The sequence below is a fragment of the Myxine glutinosa genome, chromosome 5, assembly GCF_964187855.1.
Source record: "Myxine glutinosa chromosome 5, kmMyxGlut1.1, whole genome shotgun sequence".
Taxonomy (NCBI): domain Eukaryota; kingdom Metazoa; phylum Chordata; class Myxini; order Myxiniformes; family Myxinidae; genus Myxine; species Myxine glutinosa.
In genome coordinates, this window is record NC_136265.1 from 65,280,235 (window position 1) to 65,307,788 (window position 27,554).

The 27,554-nt window shown below is 46.0% G+C and overlaps 1 protein-coding gene across 1 annotated transcript in view; it reads left to right on the plus strand.

Annotated features, from left to right (window-relative positions):
- The window catches only part of LOC137428560 (uncharacterized), a 48,522-nt gene extending 33,956 nt beyond the window's left edge, over positions 1–14,566 (plus strand). Inside the window, exons 4-6 of the mRNA XM_078777324.1 lie at positions 6,733–6,876; positions 12,646–13,923; positions 14,334–14,566. Of these exons, the coding sequence (XP_078633450.1) occupies positions 6,733–6,876; positions 12,646–13,923; positions 14,334–14,566 (1,655 nt within the window). The remainder of the gene's footprint in view (positions 1–6,732; positions 6,877–12,645; positions 13,924–14,333) is intronic.
- Positions 14,567–27,554: the final 12,988 nt, after the last annotated feature.

Here is a 27,554-nt window from a genome sequence, read left to right on the forward strand (position 1 = left end):
GGAAGAGGGAGAAAGGGGGAACACGAACAGCAGGGAAGAGGGAGAAAGGGGGAACACGAACAGCAGGTCAGATGGAGAAAGGGGGAACACGAACAGCAGGGAAGAGGGAGAAAGGGGGAACACGAACAGCAGGTCAGAGGGAGAAAGGGGGAACACGAACAGCAGGTCAGAGGGAGAAAGGGGGAACACGAACAGCAGGTCAGATGGAGAAAGGGGGAACATGAACAACAGGGAAGAGGGAGAAAGGGGGAACACGAACAACAGGGAAGAGGCAGAAAGGGGGAGATGGAGAAAGGGGGAACACGAATAGCAGGTCAGAGGGAGAAAGGGGGAATGCGAACAGCAGGTCAGAGGGAGAAAGGGGGAACACGAACAGCATGGAAGAGGGAGAAAGGGGGAACACGAACAGCAGGTCAGATGGAGAAAGGGGGAACACGAACAACAGGGAAGAGGGAGAAAGGGGGAACACGAACAACAGGGAAGAGGCAGAAAGGGGGAGATGGAGAAAGGGGGAACACGAATAGCAGGGAAGAGGGAGAAAGGTGGAACATGAACAGGAGGGAAGATGGAGAAAGGGTGAACACGAACAGGAGGGAAGATGGAGAAAGGGGGAACATGAACATGAGGGAAGATGGAGAAAGGGGGAACACAAACAGCAGAGAAGAGGGAGAAAGGGGGAAGACGAACAGCAGGTCAGAGGGAGAAAGGGGGAATATGATGAGCGAAGATCTACTGTAATCTATATACCCCACAATGGGGTATATAACATGACCTTGCCGCTAAAGTGGCGTTTTTCGTAGTGGCCTTTTGAAACCCACCAATTCAGGTTTTGTTTTGAAAACGACCAATAAAACCCACTTTTCCTGCTGTTTAACACAAAACTGAAAGGGAGGAAGATGGGGGTGTGCTCAATGCTCATTTACCAAGCTGCGAGCTAGCACTTGCCAAGCCAGCCGTTTCTTCATGGTTTTGAATGGAGTGCTTGCTCGAATGCTTGAACCACTTTGCAATCTCTCCACAAGAAACTTGGTAAATGAACACACACCCAATGTTATTGAGACCTGACCATAGATCGACTGTAATATATATACACCAAGGAGGAATGATCTATTGTTGCTCTGGTAGTGAGCGGGTGAACGAGTAAATGAAAATGTCGTACGCTGTAATGACATCATAGACATAATGACGTAGTGTGATGGACGGACACAAAACTGCCGCTACTTTAATATATAGAAGATGATATATTTTAACCTCCAGTAACTTTACAGTCACTACCAAGGGATTCGTGTTACGATTAGATTTACTATATATTAACATTTTCGGACAAAGCATTTGATGGAAAGAAAGCGAATCATTTTTCTACGGTTTATCCCCTTCTGGCTGCAACCCTTTCCTTCTAAAATGTTCAGAAACGTTCAGCTAAATGTTCAAAAAAAAAAAAATCATGAATGCTCGGTTTGCTTTGGTGTTAAAATTTTAGAATGACTTGTTTTTTTTCTAAATGAGGTGGAAGTAAAATCAATCTTGCAGAGGTGACATGCTACAGATATCAATCGATTGTGAATTTTGAATTCACTTGTGGCAATAATTGAGGATGGAAAGGAAAAATTAAAGGAGATTATTTCGACGTCAAGGCTTATCAGAGCAGCCGTTGTCAGCCCAATGGTGGACGAAAACCTCGGCACGCCAAATGTTCCGGTCCCCAGTCTTCTCATTCCAATTTACTGTCCCACAGTGTTTGTCTGCACTGTTTGGCTGATGTCTGCACTGTTTGGGCAATTCTCTTCCTTGACGACGACTACCCTTGATTGGTGTAACTGCAGTCACAGCTGTTGTCCATCTGTTATCTGCTCTTCTGCTGATGTGTCCTGCCCACTTCCACTTCTCAAGTTTGATTGTTTTTAAAATGTCCTGAATCTTTTTTTGGTTGTATTTTAATGGTTGTATTTGGTTGTGTTTTGGTTTTGGTGGAGTCACTTATTTTTGTCAAGGCTCATGGAGGACTGTCAATGCAGTGCAATAACGTAGATTGAAGCGTGGCTCAGATGTGACAAACAGCTTTTTCCTGAACGTTTCTTTTAAAATCACTTTTGGATACACTTTACAAAATGTATATGAGGGATTAATATGGTAATCGTTGAACGGCCAAAAAAAGGTTCCCAATCTGGCCCCTTTAGCAAGTCAAAAATTGTTGATTAAAATTTTATTGTTTTTTATTGTACAGTACTGGATAAAATAGTGCACTCTGAAAAGATGAACAACACAAGTGGGAAACACACATTTAAAGCGCTATAAAAGATTAACTTGACACATCTCATCCATGTCAGCCCCCCCAGGTTTATATCAGAACGAGCTGATTTGTCGCATGGTCATGGACCGCTTAACCCAAACATGGCGCTGTTCAAAAATTACACAACGCAATTTTTTTAGGGAGCCGCATAACTTGCGTGCTGACGGACTTGCATAAATCTTACGAATATTTTATATTCGACATTGATTAGATTTTTGGGGGCTCCTTATCATGACTGACATTCAACCCCAACAAAGACAATGGAAATTTAACGCAACAAACCTGAGCAGTGTATAATCAGCTGAGACCTTCAGGCCTGATGTCTTCGGCCCACCAGAAAACCAAGATCGCGGCCATATTATTTTGTCTGGGTGCCATGATGGGTGGAGTCAAGTGACAAAGGTGCGTGGGTCCGGCAGCTGGCTGACCAATGGGTACACGTTTCAAAAATCGACCCCCGTCAAGAAGAACAACAAGAGCAATAACAACAACCACGTGAAGCTCTTTCAGACCTGCAACACGTCGAAGTTGTTGCTAAATGGCATCATCCTTTTTTGGGGGGGATACAGTCAGGTGAAAAAGTAAGTACACCCCATGTAAAGTTTCGACTTTTTCAACATATTTCAACATACAGCTATCTGATCTTCATTTCAACAATATTGATGGATAAAGGTGATATAATACAACAAATATCATGAAACATTTACATTTTGTAGTCCATTGTCTAATTTAAATAAACATCAATGCAAATTTCGCATGTGGAAAAAGTAAATACACTCCTACATTTATCACGACTTCAAATACCTAAAATTAGAATGAGATGCACCAGCTCAGGTGCAAATGATTAGAACATCGTTAGAGAGGATCTTGGAGGAACCTGTCTTATTTAAACCTCAGACATTTAGTTTGGTTTGTTGTTTGTTGTTGAAGTGTGCGGCGTCACCATGCCAAGATCAAAATAGCCGTCCATCCGTCCATCCGTCCATCCCTCTCCTCCACGGCTGCTGAAACCCTCATCCACGCCTTCATCACCTCCCGTCTGGACTACTGCAACAGCCTCCTCTCTGGTTCACCCTCAATAATCACCAATAAACTCCAATACATTCAGAACTCCGCTGCCCGTCTACTCACCCATTCCCGGACCCGTGACCACATCACCCCCGTCCTTTACAAGCTTCACTGGCTCCCCATCCCCCAGAGAATCCAGCACAAAATCCTCCTCTTGACCTGCAAAGCCCGCCATAACCTGGCCCCATCCTACCTGACTGACCTCCTCTCCAGACACACTCCCACCCTCAACCTCCGCTCTGCTGGTACCAACCTCCTGACCCCCCCCCCCCCCATCCAGACGAAATTCAGATCCTGGGGGGACAGGGCCTTCTCCATCGCTGCTCCCACCCTCTGGAACTCACTACCTCACACCATCAGACTCCTCCTCACTCACCACATTCAAAACATCACTCAAGACCCACCTGTTCAACACTGCATTCAACATTTAACCCACAGCATTTAACCCCTGACTATCTCTTCTCCTTCTCCTTCCTTTTGCTTTGATTATTTACCTATTTATTTTTGTCTTTTTGCACTTGTTTTTTGTACTCTATTAAAGCACCTTTGGGCTTCTTGAAAAGCGCTATATAAAATAAATGTATTATTATTATTATTATTATTATTAACAACAACAGGCATTTTCAGGCCATTTTCCCTGCAAGAGCGGGGGATAGCCTTGCGGTCCCCGTGACAATGTTCTCCATTTTGCCCCTTTTTCTGCATCTCCCCTTGTTAACCCCCTTGCCCGCATTTCTTCTTCGACCATCTTTAGCCAAGTCTTTCTCGGTCTTCCCCGTCCTCTACTTCCTTCTAAATTCATTTCCATCACTCTTTTCAACCAGTTACTGTCATCCTTCCTCAACACATGACCAAACCATCTCAACCAATTCCTCTTCACAGCATCAATCATAGGCTCTATTCCCATCATCTTTCGCAATTCATCATTTGTTCTCTCTCTCTCTGTCTCTCTGTCTCTGTCTCTGTCTTTCTGTCTCTCTCTTTCCTTTCCCCCACCCCCACCTTGATAAGGGGAGCGCCGACCCCCGAATCCACAACAGTCACATGGTCTCCCCAACAGTCTCCCCAAATTGTCACGTGGTTTGATTAACGGCATTGAGCCTTCGTCGCCTTAGCGCTCGCTCCAAACACCATTGACCAGTGTTGCGGTTTTAGAACCCTCAATTTGTAAATAATTCTTGTAAATATTCCATTATTAAAAGGTTAAAGGTTGCACCCTTAATTAGTCGATATGCAACACGTAGGTCACCTTAGAAATCTCAGTTATTTCCTTATCATGTGTCTAGATAAGGCCGTGTTCCCAATAGTTGAATCTGCGTTGCATTAATCACTCTCCAGACACACTCCCACCCGCAACCTCCGCTCTGCTGGCGCCAACCTCCTGTCCCCCCCCCCAGCCCCCCCATCCAGACCAAATTCAGATCCTGGGGGGACAGGGCCTTCTCCATCGCTGCTCCCACCCCCTGGAACTCACTACCTCACACCATCAGAGACTCCTCCTCACTCAGCACATTCAAAACATCACTCAAGACACACCTGTTCAACACTGCATTTAACATTTAACCCACAGCATTTAACCCCTGACTATCTCTTCTCCTTCTCCTTCCTTTTGCTTTGATTATTTACCGATTTATATTTGTCTTTTTGCACTTGTTTTTTGTGCTGTCAAAGCATCTTTGGGCTTCTTGAAAAGCGCTATATAAAATAAATGTATTATTATTATTGTTATTATTATTATTAAATAAGATCGGCCCCATTCGCTCATTTCCCAATCGCTCTCTCCAAACGGCGCCATTATGCGCACCTACAGACGGTGCCTTGTCCCTCCCAATTCTGTTACGCACCTTGGTTAGCGTTCGCCTTGGCCGCCATTGACCATGCGGTCAGTTCGAGAAAAAATGGGGGCGGAACAACAACAGCATGCATTTATCTCTCAATATTGCTGAAATGAAGATCAAATAGCTGTATGTTGAAATATGTTGAAAAAGTCAACTTTACATGGGGTGTACTTACTTTTTCACGTGACTGTATGTTATCCCACATGGAGATTTCTTTACAATGAGCCATGTCTCAATTTTTTTCTATGCAGCGCTTTCAGAGATAGAGGTGCATTTTTTCGGTTTTTTCAAGATGGTGACTGTACCACATGACATATGACGTCATAATTATCATTTAAAACTTATACAGGAGGAGACGCACCTATGGTGAAAATTTCCTGTCAATCGGACCAACGGTTGCAGAGAAAATCATTTATTGTGTGCGGACAAACAGACAGACAAACTGACTCAAATGCAATACCCTCGAGCGAGGCTAATAATATTTGTGCGTTCGCCATGAACGTAGCAGGGTGCGCCAAAGTGCTTGGAGTGGAATGCGCTTCTATCTTTCTTTCTTTTTCCTCTTGTGAAGTGGTTGCACTTGCTATTTGTTAACAGCCAGAAACTTCTTCAGGACGTAGAAGCCCAGTGATGCCTTCCTCAAGATCAACTAAATGCAATGTGCAAACACCCTTTGATCATAGGATGAGATCACAGTTACCACACGGTCCCTTATACGAGGGATGATCACATTTTGCCTGACATTATTGTCACAATGACAACATCTGATGCAAATTGCTTCTTCTACCTCCACCTTGTATATCACAGGCACATTTGTATATCATTGGGTCTTTCCCGTCCATCCATGCGTTAATACATCCGTCCTCAACCATATTTCTGGCATGGATGGACCCTATTTTGTTCATACTTGGCACAAAGGCAACACATGAAGATATATACTGTATGTGCAAATAATTTTGATCCACAATGCGATCAAAGATGTCCGGCTGGTGGCTATTTTAGTTGTAAAAACAAAACCTGATGTTGAAAACCCCAATAATCACTGATCCGAGGCTGAACAAGGCGGTGCAACATACGTGAGGTAAAAGTTGGGGGAAACGTCTCATTATTAAAATGGGTTTATCAAAAGGGAATTTCTTCAACCATTTCTCAAACATGCATTTACCGATCTTGTTCAAACTTGGCACACAGATCATGAATGATGGCTTACATATGCATGTCATTTTTTTTGGAAATCAGAACAATGATGGCCGACTTTCAGCCAGTGTATTACTTAAATGTGTCTCCAACCATTTATTGGACATGCATGGATGAATTTTGTTTACACTTGCCACATGGACAATACATGAGAGTATACATATGTAAAAGATTTTGTTTTGTAATCTGAGCAAAGATGGCCGACTGGCGGCCTTCAACTCTGCACAGAAAAATAACTAAAACCGCAGGGACTTCGACATTTGATGTCTTTTTCTCCTTGTTTTTTTGGTATTCATTTTATCTCTTTACTTAAATAACATGAGATCATCTTGTTTTTAGATCTGGTTCATCCAGTGAAGATGGAAGATTTTCAAAGTGACTTCTCTCAGAGTTCCCAGGATGCTTTGAGCAATGAGTGTGTAAAGCAGGAACCTTGTGCTTTTTCTCTCTGGGAGCTGAAGAATGCTCCTAAGATGCATGAAGGTAAGCAGAACCATGCACAGAACACACAGCACAGCTCCACTTGGTTTGGTTGATTTATCAATGAAAGGCTTGAATTCAACATCATGTCGAAGGATTGATCAGTTTATACAGTGTGCACACAGTCAAGCTTGTGTCGCATCAATGGCTCTGACAAACGTCGCTTAGGCATCAGGAGCTTTGGCTGCTCCAGAGGATCGTTGAGCTTACTAAATGTATACTGCGTTCAATTAACTATTCTTTACAATTTTCAAAACCCAATAATCGATCTGAGGCCGAACAAGGCAGCACGCTGAAGGTAAAAGGTGGGAAAACATCTCGTATAATTAAAATGGGTTTATTAAAAGGAATACGGGGATAAGGGTAGATGACATGCTACAGTAATGAGAGAGTGCATAGAAAACGATACACCCCGCAGCAATCAAGTTGATGCTTCAATTTTAATAGAATAATGATTTTAAACATCGGGAAAAAAATCCAAGCAAAGAGAGTGGAGACTGATTCAACCTTTCTTTTCCAAAACATTCCACCACTATTTCGATGAAACTTGACCACAACCTTCACGTCCAGTGATGTACCAAAGTATGTTCATGCCATTGAAAAAACAATCTGCCCCTTTGGGGGGGTCGATTGCCCCCCAAAATAGGTATTTGCTTTCGAAGTAGGCATTTCATGCTCGGCCTTCCCCTTCCTCTTACAATCCCTCCTGCCATCTCTGTCTTCACCTTCAAGCATGCACATAGCTCCCCTCACTCTAATCTCTTCTGCCACTTGTTGCCTTGCCTGAGATGTTATCTCTTCCATTCTATCTTTATCTAGATATCTTTAATTGTTGAAAAGACCTTCTCACATTATCAAGGGGGACTGTCTCCGCCCTCGTGCCAGTTTTTTTCAGCTGGTTCCTGAACCGTTCACCCTTACCTTTACTCCCCCATGCTTCATGTATGGAAATTGGAATACATCCTGCATTGGAGGATTATCTCCTTCACCTCAACACTCCTGGTTTCCGTTTGTCGTTTTCTCCTCTGGAGTATTGTCTTTGATGGTGAGACAGTCAGCACTTTCGAAGCTTCTTGCTGTGGTGCGTAATCATGTCTCTTCCCAAAGTGATATATTTCCTCGCTTGAGAAGGTACAGTTATTATTTTTTACAGTGCACTTTCCTGCTGCTCAGACTGGCCGCACAGGCATAGGGTTTCCCCTATAGGAGGCCTGCGACTCTTTGCTTGAGATATTTTTCTTCTTTTTATCAACACAAGATGTTCCGTCGTTTCCCTGTGCCCATCTTCATTACCTCCTCCCATTCCACTGAAGGCCCCTCCCCCTGTGACCCACAGTGCAGCCCACCCAAGAGTCTAGACCGTGCATGAGTTTCTCAGCATTGCAAATCCGCTTGCTTCACTCCCACCCCCATTGCCAGGCCCCACATCTGCCGTCAGCGTCGGCACCCCAACATTTCTCGGCACCTCGATGAATGTATCACCATGGTCTGCCCCACAGTGCCGCCCCGACCCGCCCATCACAGAGACGTGCACACCACGCGTCATTCCCCATCTCCATGCTCCCGTGGGGACCTCAGCCACGGCCCCGCCACTCACACCCTCCCCCAGACACCACCCCTGGCACCCGGAATGCCCCGCGGTTCATCGGAGCCACGCCTGCCCACAAAGCCCTGTCTCAATCCATCAGATCCAGTGTCAGCAATGGCTGACGATGGCTGACTTTGCATTCACCCCTCCGTCCCCTCTGCTCCGCACGGGTGGGAGGCCAGAAGCAAACAGACAATGCAGAAATGGTGAATGCTAAAGGGTGAAACCAATAAATTCCACATTCCTGTAGCACCTTGAGTCACACGTCAGACATGGACAACAAGTTCGTGAAGTACTTCCATGAAAAACGTACCCGTTCGCAAACAAACGGGTACGTTTTTCCATACCCCGTCAATGGTGATTCCAATCATCAATTGATACTTCAACAAAATACTGTTTTAAATGAATATATGAATGAATGATCGTTTTAAGGTCATTTTCCCTGCTAGAGCGGGGGTTCGCCTTGCGGGCCCCATGACAATCATGGTTCCCTGTTTGAGGCAATGTTTTTATGGCCGGATGCCCTTCCTGGCGCCAACCCTTGGTCGCCTCTTACGATGCGCAGGGATACGGTGTACCTATTCTAAACCGGGGTACACACCGTGATCATTCATCCCAGCAAGCTGGTACTCAATTTGCCGACCTGGGAAGGATGACAGGCTGAGTCAACCCCCCTGGCGTTAATTCAGTGATCGACCGTGATTCAAACCCAGGATCCTGGGATCCCAAGCCGGCACCCTAACCGCTAAGCCAACACCAGGCCTATTGGTTAAATGATGGTTGTATTTGGATATTATCAAACCCGTGCATTTGCCATCATCTGTCCACTTCCGCATTGCGGCAGGATCTAAATTCTCATCAAAATCTAAACAGTATTTATAGAATTTCAATAAAAACCATCGTGTTTGTCGTGAAAAGCCATCGTGAAATATTATTCCATCGTGTTTGGAAAAACTGGAAAATTGGAAAACCAATAAAGCCTATTTTACTCCAGGGGGTCCCAGGATTACCCACCAAAAATATCGTTGCGATCGGTTCAGCCATTTTCGGACGGACATTTGGTGAATTATAGTAAGATTATTAGCAGCTTTTCGTGAGCATTCACGCTCATCCTTCCCCTTCCTCTCACAATCCCTCCCATCCACCTCCACACCCTCGCCTCTGGCATCCGGAGTTTCCCGCGGTTCATCGGAGTCATGTCTATTCACAAAGCCCGTCTCGATCTATCACACCCGGTGTGAGCAGTGCTTCCCGTACATTCATTTTTTTGACTTGACTCAAAATCCCTCTCCTTCTCAACATCGACCCCTTCCCCTCTTCAATGAGGGCCCCTCCCCTCTGGAGTCTGCCAGATATCCCACGTAAGGGTTTGGTTCGTATGCGATCCACATGGCAGCATACCTCATTTATCCTTTCGGTGTCCACCTTCAGGGAAGAGGCTCCAGCATCGTGTGAGGTGCCGGCAGTTCGTGTGGCAACGGACCACGTTCGTATTTCTCTTGATGTCCGCTTTTTCCTCGATGTTCACCACAATGGCGTAGGCTCCAAGACAAACTCAATTTGGTGCTTCAGTTTTGTCAGTCACCTTTGTGGCTCTATAACAAGGAAAACTAACAAAATAGGAAAACTGAAGCTGTGTTGGAAATGATGGCCTGGCAGTGCAAACGACTTTGCAAAAAGGGAGAGTGTGGCTGCATAGACAATGGGTTGAAATGTACGCCGATGTGTAAATTACAAACTTGCGAAAATCAGCGAAATGAGGAGGATGAACTGGAGATGACAGTTGATATTGAATCAGATTGCGATGATGATGATGATGATGATGAAGATTGAGAACTCAAAATACTCAGGTTACTTTCCAAGCCCTCAACATTACCTAAAGACATCAAAAATAGAATTTCTGGAAGTTGATATTACTTTTTGTTCATTTTTACTACTTTGTTTTAGTAGAATAAGTTGTGCTAAAGACGATTTTGGCAGCATCTAAAATTTGTGAACTTTTGACCTCTGATGACCTACACATTTAAATAATTTTGCATCATCTAGTGTCATTATGATCGAGCGTACATAGACATACAATTTGACTATTAGATTTTCAATTTTGGTCAATCCACTCAAAAACTACAGTCATTATGGTTTCCCCTACCCCCAAAACCCTGGATTTTAGGTATTTACAAGAAATGGTTCAAAATGAATTGCTCTGAAATAAAATTTTGCAAAAGCAACTCAATAATGTCCCCCTTAGAATCATCTGAAGACCTCTAAAATATGCATTCCAAGTGTTTAAATCACCATTGGGTGATTTGTTACTTTATTCTAGCAACATGACTTGCCCGATGGTCAATTTTGGGCAACCTCTAAAATTGGTGACCTTTTGACCTCTGGTGACCTACATAATGAAATATTTTGCATAAATCTTCTTGATTAAGATAGAGGGTACATAGACGGACATTATGAGTGGTATATTGTTAAGATTGACCCACCCAGAGCGAAACTACAGTCATTTTAGTTTCCCCTACCCCCAAATTTTGGGCTTCAAATTATAGCGGTAGGGTGATGTTTGAGAGGTGATCACTACCAGAAAGCTGCCAATTTCACACTGCTATCACCTCAATTCATAATCTCTAGGCCCTAAACTATGAAAAAAACAGTGAGGCTTTGCCACCAGAGATGGTACCGATGGGTCAAATTTTCAGGTTTGGCCCATGGACTATTTGGTGGCCCGGCAGACCTCAAAAAAAAAAAAATTAAGCATGACCCCTGTCATAAGATCATTCAATGAAGACATCCTCGGCTTATTGGGATGTTTCCTTTTTGTCTTGCGTGCGTAGCGGAAAGTGGGGTGACACAATTGGTTCACTCAATCTGTCTGACAAATGTCACTGTCAGTCTGTGTTTGAGGAACGACATACTTTCCTTTTAATTTCATATTTTGAATATCGTTCAACACTAATCGGAATATGAACGTGTGACAGGGGTCACGCTTAAAAAATAAAATAAAGCATGACCCCTGTCATAAGATCATTCAATGAAGACATCCTCGGCTTATTGGGACGTTTCCTTTTGTCTTGCGTGCGTAGCAGAAAGTGGGGTGACACAATTGGTTCACTCAATCTGTCTGACAAATGTCACTGTCAGTCTGTGTTTGAGGAACGACATGCTTTCCTTTTAATTTCATATTTTGAATATCGTTCAACACTAATCGGAATATGAACGTGCAGCTTAGCAGTGTGTTGGCTCTAAATTTGACGGAGTCTCGTCTTGAGCGTGCATTCACACTTGCTATATCGGAATTACTTCAGCCTGTCTGTTCGTCTGCCAATCAAACAAAATTTAAAATCCTTCCAAACAAGAAACGTACTGTTTTTAAGGACATCATGGAGGACACAAACTACGGGCATGAATAACTAGTTTGACGTGTTAAATGAGGTGGTGTAAAAGAGGGTACATCCACGGCGGTGAATTTCTGATTCAATGGCTTGTTGTTGGGTTTTTTTTTTATCTTGTTGCTGTCACTCTATCAACAAAGCCGTACATCAGCCAGCATGTTGTTGTTGTTGCATACCCCAGACAGTTCAGTTCTGTGTGTTGAACAAGCATGGAGACTGCTGATGATCTCGTAATAGCGACCCATAGATCCCCCAAATATAGGATGGTGTACCCCCACCTTCACAAATTCAGGGCCACCACAGAGGAGGAAAGGAGAGTGGGAGAGATTTTAGTGGCAATCTTGGATTTTGCCAGCCTTCTTGGGATTTGGACATTTACTTTAAATATAAATATTATTTTCTGGTAAAAATGTATTCCCTGACATCCATTGATTATAAAATGTATGAAAAAACACATGAACCACGTATGGTACGTTAGGGCCAATTTATATTCTGGCGGCAGCTATATTGGTTTATGGCACGGAGCCAGAAAAGTCAGCAATCTTGAAAGGATAACTGCCACCCATTTTGTTCAGCACCCTTCATTTACATAGAAACCACCTCTAAATCTCAAAGCATTCTTGTCACGGGACCTTAAACATTGATCCTTTACTTTCGGTTCCGCCTCATGGCAGATAAGAATAGACACAGGGCCAGTTTTCAATGGTAATGGAGTACTATTCATTCTGCTTTTTAAAATGATGATGTTTCACAGCAATTGTGATTTATTGATGGTTTTTTGAATTGTCTTTGCAGAGAATCAATTGAAATTGGGTTTTTATTCCAAGTCAAGTTCGCAATTGTTTGACAGTGAAGTTTCATTCAATCAGAACATGACACAGACTTCTTATCAGGAAGTCAACAACAATAGCAGTGTATTGACTAAGAACAATTGTAGTTCGACATTCAAGAAAATTGAAAGGAACGAGAAGCTGTACAAGTGTTCTGTTTGCAAGAAAACATTTATCTCATTAAAGGCTTTAAAGAGATGTCAAGCAACACACAGACGGGCGACGCCATACAAGTGCAATGTGTGCAGCAAGGAATTTTCTTGGTTATCAACATTGAAATGTCATCAAGTAAAACACACAGGAGAGAAACCTCATAAATGTCCTGTGTGTAGCAAGGATTTCACTCGTTCATCACATTTACAAACACATCAAAGAACACACACAGGAGGAAAGCCTTATAAATGTCCTGAGTGCAGCAAGGATTTTGCTCATTCATCACATTTACAAAGACATCAAAGAACTCACACAGGAGAGAAACCTTATAAATGTCCTGTGTGCAGCAAGGATTTTGCTCGTTCATCACATTTACAAACACATCAAAGAACACACACAGGAGAGAAGCCTTATAAATGTCCTGTGTGCAGCAAGGATTTTGCTCGTTCATCACATTTACAAACACATCAAAGAACACACACAGGAGAGAAGCCTTATAAATGTCCTGTGTGCAGCAAGGATTTTGCTCATTCATCAGATTTACAAAGACATCAAAGAACTCACACAGGAGAGAAGCCTTATAAATGTCCTGTGTGCAGCAAGGATTTTGCTCATTCATCAAATTTACAAACACATCAAAGAACTCACACAGGAGAGAAGCCTTATAAATGTCCTGTGTGCAGCAAGTATTTTGATTGTTCATCATATTTACAAACACATCAAAGAACTCACACAGGAGAGAAGCCTTATAAATGTCCTGTGTTTTGCAAGGATTTTGCTCGTTCATCACATTTACAAATATATCAAAGAACTCACACACGAGAGAAGCCTTATAAATGTCCTGTGTGCAGCAAGGATTTTGCTCGTTCATCAAATTTCCAAACACATCAAAGAACACACACAGGAGAGAAGCCTTATAAATGTCCTGTGTGCAGCAAGGATTTTGCTTGTTCATCACATTTGCAAACACATCAAAGAACTCACACAGGAGAGAAGCCTTATAAATGTCCTGTGTGTTGCAAGGATTTTGCTCGTTCATCACATTTACAAATACATCAAAGAACTCACACACGAGAGAAGCCTTATGAATGTCCTGCGTGCAGCAAGGATTTCACTCATTCATCAAAGTTACAAACAATCCCTGGTGTTGGGCTAGCGGCAAGGGTGCCGGCTTAGGATCCAAGGATCCTGGGTTCGAATCCCGGTCGATCGCTGAATTAACGCCAGGGGGGTTGACTCAGCCTGTCATCCTTCCGAGGTCGGCTAATTGAGTACCAGTTCACTGGTAATTCCCTGTTTGTCGTTAAAGGCGGCAAAAAGTGTTGGCGTCAGGAAGTGCATCCGGCCGTAAAACATTGCTTCAAATAGGGGACCGAAAAACAACAACAACCACGGTTCCCGAAAAAGGCCAACCCCCGCTTTGCGGGGAAAAATGGCCTCTAAAGGTGTTTTTTTTTTTAAAATCAAAGTTACAAACACATCAAAGAATACACACAGGAGACCAGCCTCATAAATGTCCTGTGTGCAGCAAGGATTTTGCTCGTTCATCACATTTACAAACACATCAAAGAACTCGCACAGGAGAGAAGCCTTACAAATGTCCTGTGTGCAGCAAGGATTTTGCTAGTTCATCACATTTACAAACGCATCAAAGAACACACACAGGAGAGAAGCCTTATAAATGTTCTGAAGGTTCTGTTGTTCTGAATGAATGTATTAACTCCGCCATTTAACTGAACGCATTAAGCTCGTTTGGTCATCCGTGTTACCCTGCGGTGTTCACCAAGGGTAGTCACGCAACAACTGGTGTCAGGAGAATGGGATTCAAACCACGTGTACACTCGGTGTCCAAAGGTTGTGAGTTTGACACACGCTGGGTGCAAATTGTGCTCGGCTTTCGGAATTTAAAAAATTTCATGATTGTCTTTCTCTTGTCAAGCGGGAGGTAATCGTAGTACCAGGGTGTCCAAATTTTATAGTCGATTGAGGTGCGAGACGCAACATCGCGTTCCCCAGAAATTTAACCCTTGGTTGCAGTGATTGGGCCTCGGAGGCCCCCCCCCCCCCCCCCCAGTGAGGTGGCACCAAGCCCACAGGGGAACCACTCATAGTCGGCCCCTGTGGGCCATAAATAAAAAACGGACACGTTTTGTGCATTTTTTTTATTTCCAACAAATAGTCCGCAAAAACAAGAAGAAGAAGAATCACAACATCAGGAAGAACAATGGCCAGCAGAGGGAGCCGAAGAGGAAGACCACCAACAGGGTTTTGTTTTTATTTATAACTATGGTGACTGCACTGACTGGTGCTTTATGGTGCTCTTTATTGGTGCTGGTGCGTCGATGCTGTCGTCGGTGCCAACTGGACTCACAGCTCCTCCTTAACTAGGACTGGACTCAACTGGGCTCCGGTAGACTGCGGGTGGGAGGCTCCGGGCGACGGGTTATATAACCACGCCCTACCAAGCCATGGCCACACCTTACCAAGCCGTGCCCACCGAGTCCTGGTTGGGCGCAAGGGCTTTCCTGGCTCCACCCTCTGAAGACGAAGTGCGGGCCACGCCCGTAATGTAGCTCCTCCCCCTTCTTCTCCGAGGCTTGACCACGTGCGTAATGGAGTTTGGGGTGAAGAAAACCGCCCAATGCACTGACACTTTGGAGAGAGGATTGGGGGAAACTTAAAAAGGGAACTATCTTATGTCATTTGGTGCAATGCAGAGTCAACTAGTGGGAAACAGAGCCTAAAGCTAATACACATAATAAGGAAATAACTATTTAGAAGGGTATATGATTTTCTACGTGCATGCGATGGATTAACAAAGGGGACGACCTTTGACCTTTATACAACGGAGGTATTTACAAGACTCATGACACTATTTACAATTGACAGAGGGTGATATTTACAACAATTATAGGATTATCAAATCCGCAACACTGCACCCTCATCCTCCAGGCAGGTCCCGGGCCTATAAAACGTAACTTAGTGTGGCACGTAGGTGTAATTCCCTCTACAATTAAGCTGACCCTGAGTGTGACAGTTTTAAAACACAAATAAGTATGTCCCTCTGCTGCATTGCACCCTGCCTAACAGATTCACGCCCACAGGATAACCGAATTGCGGAATGGTTCTCAAACTAAACATGTATGGTGGGGAGCATTATTTACAGTGACATTATTTTGACTATTTACAAAACGCAACCCAGGACCTGTGATTTTTCTTTCAGGGAAACAAAAAGAAATTCCTGTTGGAAGGGGAGGAGACAGCATGCATTGCATCGATGCACCAGCACCAATAAACACCAAAGCACCAATCACCAAAAGCACCATTCGGTGCAACAGTCACCAGTTCATCATAATAACACAAAAAAAAACAACTGGTGGTGGTCTTCCTCTTCTCTGCTGGGCTGATGTTCTTCCTGATGTTTTCTCTACTTGCGGCCTATTTGGAAATAAAAGGGCACCAACACGTCCACTTTTTATTTAGGGCCACAGGGGCCAACTAAGGGTGGTCCACCTGTCTGGCATAGGTGCCACCTTTACCCTGGGCCACAAGTGAGATTACCTGGCCACCATGGCCGGTCCCCAGCAGAGGTGCCAGGCCCCAAAACGTGGGGTCCATAAAGTGGTGCTTGGCCACAGAATGGCGGTCCATAAGTGGTGCATCAATGCAAGCATGCTGGTTGCGGGAGTTCGGGTTCACGGACGCGACCTCCCCGCACGCTCCTCTCAGTGCCCAGAGAGCACAGTCCTCGGGTGGGAGACAGGGGAACAGAAGACAGGTGAGTAATGGGTCAGGGCGCAAGGGTACACATCAAACAAGGTAATGCAGAACGAGGTGCGCACGGAGAGCGAAGTGAGAAAGCTCGTCCCTACCGTACGCCCCCCACATGTGACCTACACTACCCCCCCTTGCCCCTCCCCGTATTTACAAAAACCTACACATTTACAAATTTGTCACTACCGTCACGTCTTCCCCATATCTCCCATATACCAAATTCATCACCACAATCCCTATGACCAAAATTTGCCATCACCAATTCATCATCAATCCTCATAAGGAGGAAGAGATGGAACATCAGCACAATGTCATACCCACGTCATGATGCGTCTCACATTCCAAACATTTGCACAGAAAAATAACAACAACAAACCATGGCATGGTGTGGAGCACCGTCGTTACCTCAGGTGAGTGGATGTAGATGGTGCAAGGAGATTTCCATCCTATCTACCTTCTAAATGACATTGACACACTTTACACTACCCAGGGTCTTTCCCTGCCAATCCATTGGCCATCTTACCCTCTATGCGGTTTTAAGAACCAAATTCCCATTGACCAAACTGTGGTGCTTCATCAATTTGGGGTCTCACTCCCCCGTTTCAACTCCCTGTGCCTTTGCACAATTTCAGGACTGGGTTGTGTGGCTCTCCCAGCAGGTCTACCCACCTGCACACCTCCACCACTGCAGTTGCCTCCGAGCTTACCTGCTCCTTACCTAACCTATCTACCTGGGGAAGGCCCTCCTTGGCACTTACCCCACTCGGTGCCCTCTCTGGCACTGGGATACCCGGGTCCGTCCTCCGGATCCTCAGGCCCCATCCACAACTCTAACGGCTCCCAGAGCCCACCTGCGGCCTCACCTGGCCGACATCCTCAGTGGTGGAGTGCCCATTCAACTACACACACTAACAGGCCACACGCCCAGTCATTTCCACAACACTAATGCACCCATCCAAACACCATTCTTCCACCACGCACCACAGATGCCAATATCCAACCACAATTTACCTACTCCCTCTACCTAACTCTTAAACTACCCTCCCCGGGTATTCGTGATAGGGGTCCACTTTTCCACCATACTCACTCCACACCATCCATTCCATACTCCATATATTCCATACTCCATGTATTCCATCCAACCAGGCTCCATACACCTGTATTTGCACACCTGTGCCATCACTCCTGGTGCTTCCTGCACCCTCCTTCCTCCAGGACCATTTGGTCAACACAACACACAATCACCACTACTCAGTCATACACTGCTCCATACACCTGTTCACTTGCACACCTGTGCAATCACACCTGGTGCCACCTGCACCCTCCTTCCTCCCAGGTTTCTTCAATCATTCCATACAATGCACAACCACAATTATTCCTCATACGCTGCTTCATACACTTTCAATTCTCAAACACACGGCATCATCTGATCTAACTACTCCCTGCTAAAACTCGCGCTTCCCAGTCGCCCCTTATATTATTGCGCTCCCTCGTCATTATAATCCAACTACCCTCTCTATGTCCCCACTACCTGTCCAATGTCGCTACTTAAATCTTCAGTTACCTATGGTCAATCTCTAGGTCCCTATACATTATCCAAACCCTCCCTCGGTGAGCTTACACAGCCAAACCCCATAAAACTATAGCTCCTTTGCCCCCGTGTGAGGGATGGTGGATTTGCCATCCCACCACATCGGGTATCTCCCACTATCAATTTTGCTCATCAAATTCCAGCCAATCAAAAATCTGCCAATCATTCTATCAATCATTTGCCAATCATCAAATTTTTTGCCAATCCTATTCACTACTCCATTTCGGATCAAAACACTATTACCATCACAGTCCACTATATCCGAGCCTCAGTGGGTCGTTACCTCATTAAAACTCGGCTTCGCAAAGCCGAGCAATGAATGCGGGTGGTTTGGTCGCCTGCAGGTTGAGTCCGTCCGGCATTCACGATTCTGGGGAGGAGGCTTCGTTGGGCCGAGATTCCACGCACCATCTCGGCGTGGAACCTTGCGGTCGCCGGCCCGATGGCTCAATCTCGCCCGGGCGGAACCCCGCCCCTGCCACCAGGGGGCACCATTCCGATCCCTTCGACCTGGCCCCCCTCCCCCGGAATCGCCGATCTGACGCGGCACCGACCATTCAGTGCGGGACCCGGCCCGATTCGTGCGCGACGCTCCGAAGAGCGACGCGCTTACGGTCCCGACCGGTCCTCGCTGCAAACAAAATGCACCGTGCACGGAGTGCTCGCCTCGGCTATCCGTCGCCCTAACTGCTAACCCGGTTAACGTCGATGCTTCACTTGCATGCTCGCACCACGCGACCCTTTTCACACTCACCAAACTCGGCGCCTCCAGTGCATCCCACACACTCCGTCCGTTCCACCACCGCACTCCCTGTTACACACCACACCTCTCGTGCACACTCACCGTTCGCACACTTCCTTAACACACCTCGTGCACCGTCTTGCGCACTCTCCCTCGGTACGTACTCCGTACCACTCACCATTGGCGTGCACTCTCGCATCCACCCACTCACGCGCTCCGATGTGCCCTGCCGCACACGCACCACAACCAACTCAGATGTGCTTTCTCGCACACTCTCACCGTTCATCCCAGGTGTGCATTCTCGCACCCACTCCTCCACCAACTCACTCTCCGGGTCACTCTCACCCTCGCATGTACACTCCGTATCGCTCTCACTCCCTGTGTCACACCCCGTACACCCCGACGTGCATTCCCGTTCGCACTCGGTTTCACACTCGCGCTTTGTAACACGCTCATTCCCCGATGCACACTTTTTTTCCACAAGCGCGCCATTTCCACTCACAGGGGACCCTTCACCAACGCCCGGATGCTTTCTCGATCCCAAGCGCGCGAACATTCTTTCTGCGCCAAACACCCTCCTGCTGAAAAACCTCTTAGCACCATACACAGCACGACTCACCTTTGGGATCCTCTTCTCTACGTGCACCTGCAAATCTTTATAAGGATTAGCAAGTATGGCATCAGGATGTGAACTTAGACCTTGTGCACAATCCATTTCTCCCTCCAACTGGTGCTTTTTTTTATTCTGCCGTCTCTACAAGCCTGATTTTAACTATTTCTTTTTCTTTAACGACCGTTGGCTTCAATAAAATTCCCTCTACCTCCGCGGTCGCCGGCTGCCCCATACCCCGGGTCGCGATCTCTATACCCGTCATTTTACCCGCGCTTTTCTCCACTTCGCCCAACCAGCGCTTCTCGACCCGCTTTACCTCGTCGTGCACCCTCAGGACCCTCTCGCCCGACATGCGATCCATGCTCTCCCAACATTTTTGTATGCTCTCCCCACATTTTTGTATGCGGTCACCCATTCTATCCCCAACTTTACCGATTTGCTCCATTTTGCTTCCTAGCCCCCTGATTCGATTTTCTAATCGCTCCCCCATTCTGTTTTCCAAACGTCTGATTTGGTTTCCCATTTGCTGCCCCATTCTGTTTTCCATCCCTTTGAAATTATCGTCTGTCTTTAACATAAAGGCTATCATCTGTTTCATAAACAGGTCCAAATTCATTGGTGGCGCGGGCTCAGCTGCCGCAGCCACGTGCGAGCCGCCATTTTGTGCCTCTACAACCACGTGCGCGAGGGCACCATCTTGTGCACCTGATACCCCCCAACCACATCTTCATTTTTTCTCCTCCTCCCTCTCCTCCATAAACATTTCCCTGGGGTCCTGGGTCGCTTCTAACCCCTCTTCTAATCCCCCCACCGGCATCCGGCCGCCTTGATCATCCATGGCGCGATTTTAAATTTGGGATGTTAAACAAAATTTCGGCCGCTCGTAATTTCAACCAAATTTTTTCAGATGTTAAACATTTGGTTCAGGTCCAATCCCACTCTCCTGACACCAATTGTTACGGAGCCCAACGTCGGCCTCTTTCCCCCTTATCGAGGGGGGATTAATCCCCTCGTCTATGACTGACCGACGTGGTCCCGAGGTTATGACGTCACGCCCGGTCGGCGCTGGTTAGGGTATTAGGCCCAACCGTCCTATGACCTAAATACCAGCGCCTCCCAGTACGCAAGGAAACACCCACCCGCTCACCGCCGCAGCGTAATAGATTGGTTGCGCCGAGCGAAGCGAACTGCGGCGTGAGCCGTTTATCGAAGGGGCTAAACCCGGTTCATATGCGTCAGCCGAATCGTGCCACGTATACTCAATTTGGAAACCTCTAAAGCGACCGAATGTGAAGAAGAAGACAAAGTAGGAAGAACAGGGATTTATTATTATTTACACACAACTCAAGGAAGAAAAGCAATCAAAGTAATATACAAGGAAATGGAAGAATCAGAAGGACACAGTGCAAATACTAGCTTATACTATACAGTCTTACAGGTGTGACACGCCCCCCCTCTCTTTGGGTACCGCCCTCCCCCGTGCTCTGTTTCGTTGCCTTATATGGCATGCCACGGTCTTGCTACCTTATTTGGGCATGGGGCTGAACAGCCCGCCCCTCGTTGAGAGCCACAGGCTTGTATCCTTATTTGGGCATGGGGCTGAAAAGCCCCGCCCCTCCTGGCGCCCCAGGGACAAGATGCACAAAACAAACTCACGTACACGAATGGGGAATTGCAGAGTGGATTGGCTGGAGGGAGAGGAAGGTAGAACCACAAGCCTGGAAGGTTGAGCAGGGCGCACAACAAGCAGGTCCTTTCCGGTCTGGGAGCGAGCAGGGCGGCGGCAGCACACGTATCTTGGTCATTCCACGCGGCAGGGCTCGTTCTTGCCTTGACACGCCTCGGGCTCTTTCGGTCATCTGCTCCGGTCCTCTCATTCTTTCCTTGCGCGATCGTCGCACGCTTCTCTCACACCTCAAACGCGGGTGTGACACGCCCCCCTCTCTTTGGGTACCGCCCTCCCCCGTGCTCTGTTTCGTTGCCTTATATGGCAATGCCACGATCTTGCTACCTTATTTGGGCATGGGGCTGAACAGCCCCGCCCCTCCTGGCGCGCCCTGGGCTTGCCTCTTCCCGGCGACCCCACCCTTCCTGTCCAACAGAGCACAGAGCACATATTCATCATAACAGCGAACGCCGCTTCCAAAGCCAGGCCAGTTGAGGGGGTGCACACCCCACGCTTGCTAAGCTTCGTTACTCAGAGAGGGAGAGTTCGGCTGGGAAATGTCATTATTGAAGGGGAGCTATCCTTATTTGATTCGGTGCAATGGAGTGTCAATTACTGGGCAACAGAGTCTTAAGGGCGTCTGACAACTTAAATACCCAGCTCGATATTAAACCAAATTCGTTCAACACGATGAAAAATCACAATATTTGTCGAGATATTTCTGGCGAATATGCACTTTTTGACGGCTGTGACGAAATCATTCGGTTACAAACTTGCAATCCCATTGATGGAGATTACATCTGTTGTAAAAATCAGATCTACAACATTGTCCCAATAAAAAAATAAAAAAATAAAAAAACACCTTTAGAGGCCATTTTCCCCCACAAGCGGGGTTTGGCCTTTTTCGGGGACCGTGGTTGTTGTTTTTTTTTTTTTTTGGTCCCCTTTTTGAAGCAATGTTTTACGGCCGGATGCCCTTCCTGCCGCCAACCCTTTTTGTCACCTTTTACGACAAGCAGGGAATTACCAGTGAACTGGTACTCAATTAGCCGACCTCGGAAGGATGACAGGCTGAGTCAACCCCCCTGGCGTTAATTCAGCGATCGACCGGGATTCGAACCCAGGATCCTAGGAATCCTAAGCTGGCACCCTAGCCGCTAGCCCAACACCAACACCAGCTATATGTCCCAAAAGTAGCTTTAATTCAGAATCGATCTCTTCAAACACCTGTAAGAAATCAACAAGAATAATATCAGCATACCATAATCATAGAAGTAATAATGAATTGGCAATTGGTACAAGCAAGCCTGGAACATCTGGCAATCCGCACCATTCGAATATCACTACCACACAGAATAAATGTCACAGGAATGAATCAGAGCGATGTCCGTCCGAGTTCTTATAGAAGCCCCTCAGTGGTCGGAGTCAGCATAGCACCTGGGTTCAACTTCGACACAATTTCATGACAACATCAAAACACAATGGCATGACTTTGTTATTACAAATGTTGATAGGAAGCTGATGGTTGATCCTGAACTCATCCATTGTCCTCCGAGAGGTAAGCATTTCAACTCTCAACAAGAAACAGCAATGAGAGATTGCAGACCCTCGCCAGCATGTGGTTTTAGTGATTTTAAGGCTTTTGTGTTAAAACAAATTTGGCGACCCAACCATGTGACCAACGACGTCCTCATTATTTTATTTATTTTTCTCCACCATTGTATCCCCAGATGACGCTCAAGACATTTCATCTTGATCGGATGAGGTTTTGTACTTGTTAAATTATAACGTCATGATGGAGGCACCTATGACATCATCCTTAACATATGTTATCCCGCATGGAGATTTCTTTACAATGAGCCATGTCTCAATTTTTTCGATGCATCGCTTTCGGAGATATAGAGGTGCAAAGTTTTTCGGTTTTTCCAAGATGGTGACTGTACCACGTGACTTATGATATCATAATTATCATTTAAAACTTATACTGGAGGAGACGCACCTATGGTGAAAATGTCCTGTCAATCGGACCAACGGTTGCAGAGAAAATCATATTTATTGTGTGCGGACAAACAGACAGATAAACTGACTCAAATGCAATACCCTCGAGCGAGGATAATAATATTTGTGCGTTCGCCATGTGCGTAGCAGGGTGCGCCAAAGTGCTTGGAGTTGGATGCGCTTCTATCTTTCTTTCTTTTTCCTCCTGTGAAATGGTTGCACTTGCTATGTGTTATAAGCCTGAAACTTCTTCAGGACATACAAGCCCAGTGATGCCTTCCTCAAGATCAACTAAATGCAATGTGCAAACACACCCTTTGATCTTAGGATCTTCTTTTGTGTATCATCAGATGGCCAGCTCAGTGTCGTGCAGCCATGCCCTCGTCTCTGGTCCTACGTCGAAGAGGCCGGCTTCTGAAGGTGGTCTGTACAGGGGGCAGGTGGTAATTATGTGTTCGGCAGTCTGCTCAGGCTCGCCGCACTCGCACGCGGCGCTGTATGCCAGGCCCCACATCTTCAGCAATGATTTGAAGCGGCCGACCCCCATACGTAGACGGTTCAGCAAGGTCCATTGCAGGCATGGTAGATATTCTCCTACGACGCCACCTCCTGGGTCCCAGATGTAGCGGTGGATGCGGGTGGGCCCGGTCGTTTCCCATCCCTGCTTCCAAGATGCCGCCAGCCCTGCGCTTCCAGACAGGTCCTCAGGAATAGAACTGAGCATCTTGTGCCGCCTTGTTGTAGGGATGGCGGGACTTGAATCTGCTTGGAGGCACCACTATCGTTGTGGTGTTGTGCAGGATGTGCCAGTCATGTTTCTGGGCATTCCTTGCCAGGGCAAGGGTAGCAGCCTCCCGTCGGAGGCCGGCCGGGGCGATTCCTGCTAGGACTGGCAGGTGGAATGCCGAGGTGAGCTTCAAGCAACCAGCAACAATGCGGAGGGCGTTGTTAATGGCAACATCAACCTTTCTCACGTGTGGGCTTCTGCTCCAGGCTGGGGCGCAGTATTCGGCTGCAGAGAAGACAAGGGCTTGCGTGGATATTCGTAGGGTCTTGGCGGAGGCTCCCCAGGTCGTACCAGCGAGACGTCGGATAAGCGAGACCCTTGATGTCACCTTGGCCTTAACTTCTTCTAGGTGTTGCTTGAAGGACAGTATCCGATCTAGGCATACACCAAGGTACTTTGGGGCTTGCTGTAACTCCAGGCGTTTGTTGTCAACGAACACGTCCAGTTCCCTTTTTGCTTCTCTGTTGTTAAGATGGATCTGTTGTTCAGATGTTAAGATGATCTCTGTTGTTAAGATGATCTTAGGATGAGATCACATTTACCACATGGTCCCTTATACGAGTGATGATCACATTCTGCCCGAGGTTATTGTCACAATGACGATATCTGATGCAAATTGCTTCTTCTACCTCCACATTGTATATCACAAGCACATATTTCACCATCGTGGAACAACCGACAGCTTCTCACTATCCTCCAAAGGCTGTTGCGAGCTGGTCAGGTCTGTGTCTGGTACACATGCCCTTTCCATTTTTTCCCTCGTAAAATACGGAGCCATGCTGGACTGCTTGAGAAAAAGCACAGTTTGTATTGTGCAGGTGTGTTGGGCCTTATGGCCTCCTCCTGTGTCAGAATTTCTTGTATTTGTTTCCCTGTATTTTCTTGTCTCTGCTGTCACATCCTGGCACGACACGTCCTGGCGAGGGTCTGCAATCTCTGATTGCTCTTTCTTATTTGTTTTGTGTTGGATGTACAACCCTTTGATTTCAAAATGTTTTTTTGCCTTCGTTGGACTTTGTCCGAAATGGAAGCTTATTGATTGGGTCTTTTCCGTCCATCCACGCGTCAATACATCCGTCCTCAACCATATTTCTGGCATATGTGGACCTATTTTGTTCATTTTTTTTTTTTTTTTTTTTTTTTTTTTTGTGTACAATATCGAGGATCATGAAAGAGCTAACATCAATCACAAAAAGGACAAACGGACACATAAACCATAATAAAGGGAGTGAGAGACAAGATGGGGAGAGACAGGTAAGTCCAACAGTCCAACTTATTGTGCAGGTGTGTTGTCCAACGAATATCCACTTATTGTGCAGGTGTGTTGTCCTACGAATATCCACGCAAGCCCAACAGTAAGTCCAACAGGTAAGTCCAACACAAGTCCAACAGCAGAGAACAGGGACAACGGAAGATCCGTGGGAGGGTGAGGGCTTGGGGGGAGGAGGCACGGGAAGGGGGAGGGGGTGAGGTGGGAAAGGTATAAAACACATGGACATTGCTAGAACTTCCAGGAAAGAAAGAAGTCGGGATTTCCCCCAAAAAAGTGGATTTGGGGTGAATTAACGGCCGGAGAAGAGATCAAGGTTTTGGATGGGGGAAGACAAGAGATGGTGGCGAACAGCTGTTTTAAAGACCTGGAGGAGGAGTGGGATTGAATAAAGTGTGGGAGTTTGTTCCAGAGGTGGGAGAAAAGAGGAATGAAAGAGTGAAGGTGAGCAGAGAGCCTTGATTTTGGCAGTTTAACCATGAGGGTTGCTGGCAGATCTTGTGCGACCTGTAGGAATATTTGGGGGGACAGAGCACAGAGAGAGCTAGGGGGGCAAGGCCGGAGAGGAGTCGGTAGAAGACAGAAAGACCACCTACCTGTCTGCGGTGAATGAGTGAAAGGCCCTCAGAGATAGCTTCATCGTGTGAGATTCCATTGATTCTGAAAGCTTTGGTTTCGTATGTGTAAAGTCGAGCAAGGTGTGAGGCAGGAGCACCGGCCCAGAGGGGGGAACAGTACTCCATTGAGCTGCGGATGAAAGCCTTGCATGTGGTAAGGAGCTCAAGTGTGACAAAGAAGGACTTTGCATGACGGAGCATGCCCAGGCGGCGACTGGCTTTGGAGGCCAAAGGCAACACATGAAGACAAATACTGTATGTGCAAATAATTTTGATCCACAATGCGATCAAAGATGTCCGGCTAGCGGCTATTTTAGTTGTAAAAACAAAACCTGATGTTGAAAACCCCAATAATCACTCTGCTCCGAGGCTGAACAAGGCGGTGCAACATGCGTGAGGTAAAAGTTGGAGAAAACGTCTCATTATTAAAATGGGTTTATCAAAAGGGAATTTCTTCAACCATTTCTCAAACATGGATTTACTGATCTTGTTCAAACTTGGCACACAGATAATGAATGATGGCTTACATATGCATGTCATTTTTTTTCGAAATCAGAACAATGATGGCCGACTTTCAGCCAGTGTATTACTTAAATGTGTCTCCAACCATTTATTGGACATGCATGGATGAATTTTGTTTACACTTGCCACATAGACAATACATGAGAGTATACATATGCAAAAGATTTTGTTTTGTAATCTGAGCAAAGATGGCCGACTGGCGGCCTTTAACTCTGCACAGAAAAATAACTAAAACCGCAGGGACTTCGACATTTGATGTCTTTTTCTCCTTGTTTTTTTGGTATTCATTTTATCTCTTTACTTAAACTAGGGCATGCCCGTACTATATCTATATCTAAAATTATATCCCCCCCCTCTATTTACATGAAATGGTTTGGTCCAAAGCGAACGGCTTGCGAGTGGTGACAATCCCCCCCCCTCTATTTACATGCAATGGTTTGGTCCAAAGCGAACGGCTTCCGGAGTTTGGTAAAGAAATCGCCATCGCGTGCACAAACGCGCAGGAAAGCGAATGAATCGCAAATTCGTTTTTATTAGTTGTAAAACATAGTTTAACGCCAACATAGTTTGCAAACGTGAAATAAATGAATACGCTCTCAAATGTGCCATCCGAGGCAGAGTGTGCCCGCCACGTTCGGCACACGCGATCGTTCGCTGCTCTCTGATTGGTTGAATCGTTTTTTGGACATAGCTCGGTAAGTAATTGTCCGATTAATATGAAACCTTGAAAAGGCACATCCTCGGGTCCCCAGCAATATACCTGGCAAGTTAAAAGTATATCGGACCCGTGGTTGTCGAGAAACAGCGGTCACAGACAAACGTACAGACAGACAGACAGAGATTACTGGAATTATAGATAGATAACATGAGATCATATTGTTTGCAGATCTGGTTCATCCAGTGAAGATGGAAGATTTTCAAAGTGATCTCTCTCAGAGTTCCCAGGATGCTTTGAGCAATGAGTGTGTAAAGCAGGAACCTTGTGCTTTTTCTCTCTGGGAGCTGAAGAATGCTCCTAAGATGCATGAAGGTAAGCAGAACCATGCACAGAACACACAGCACAGCTCCACTTGGTTTGGCTGATTATCAATGAAAGGCTTGAATTCAACATCATGTCGAAGGATTGATCAGTTTATACAGT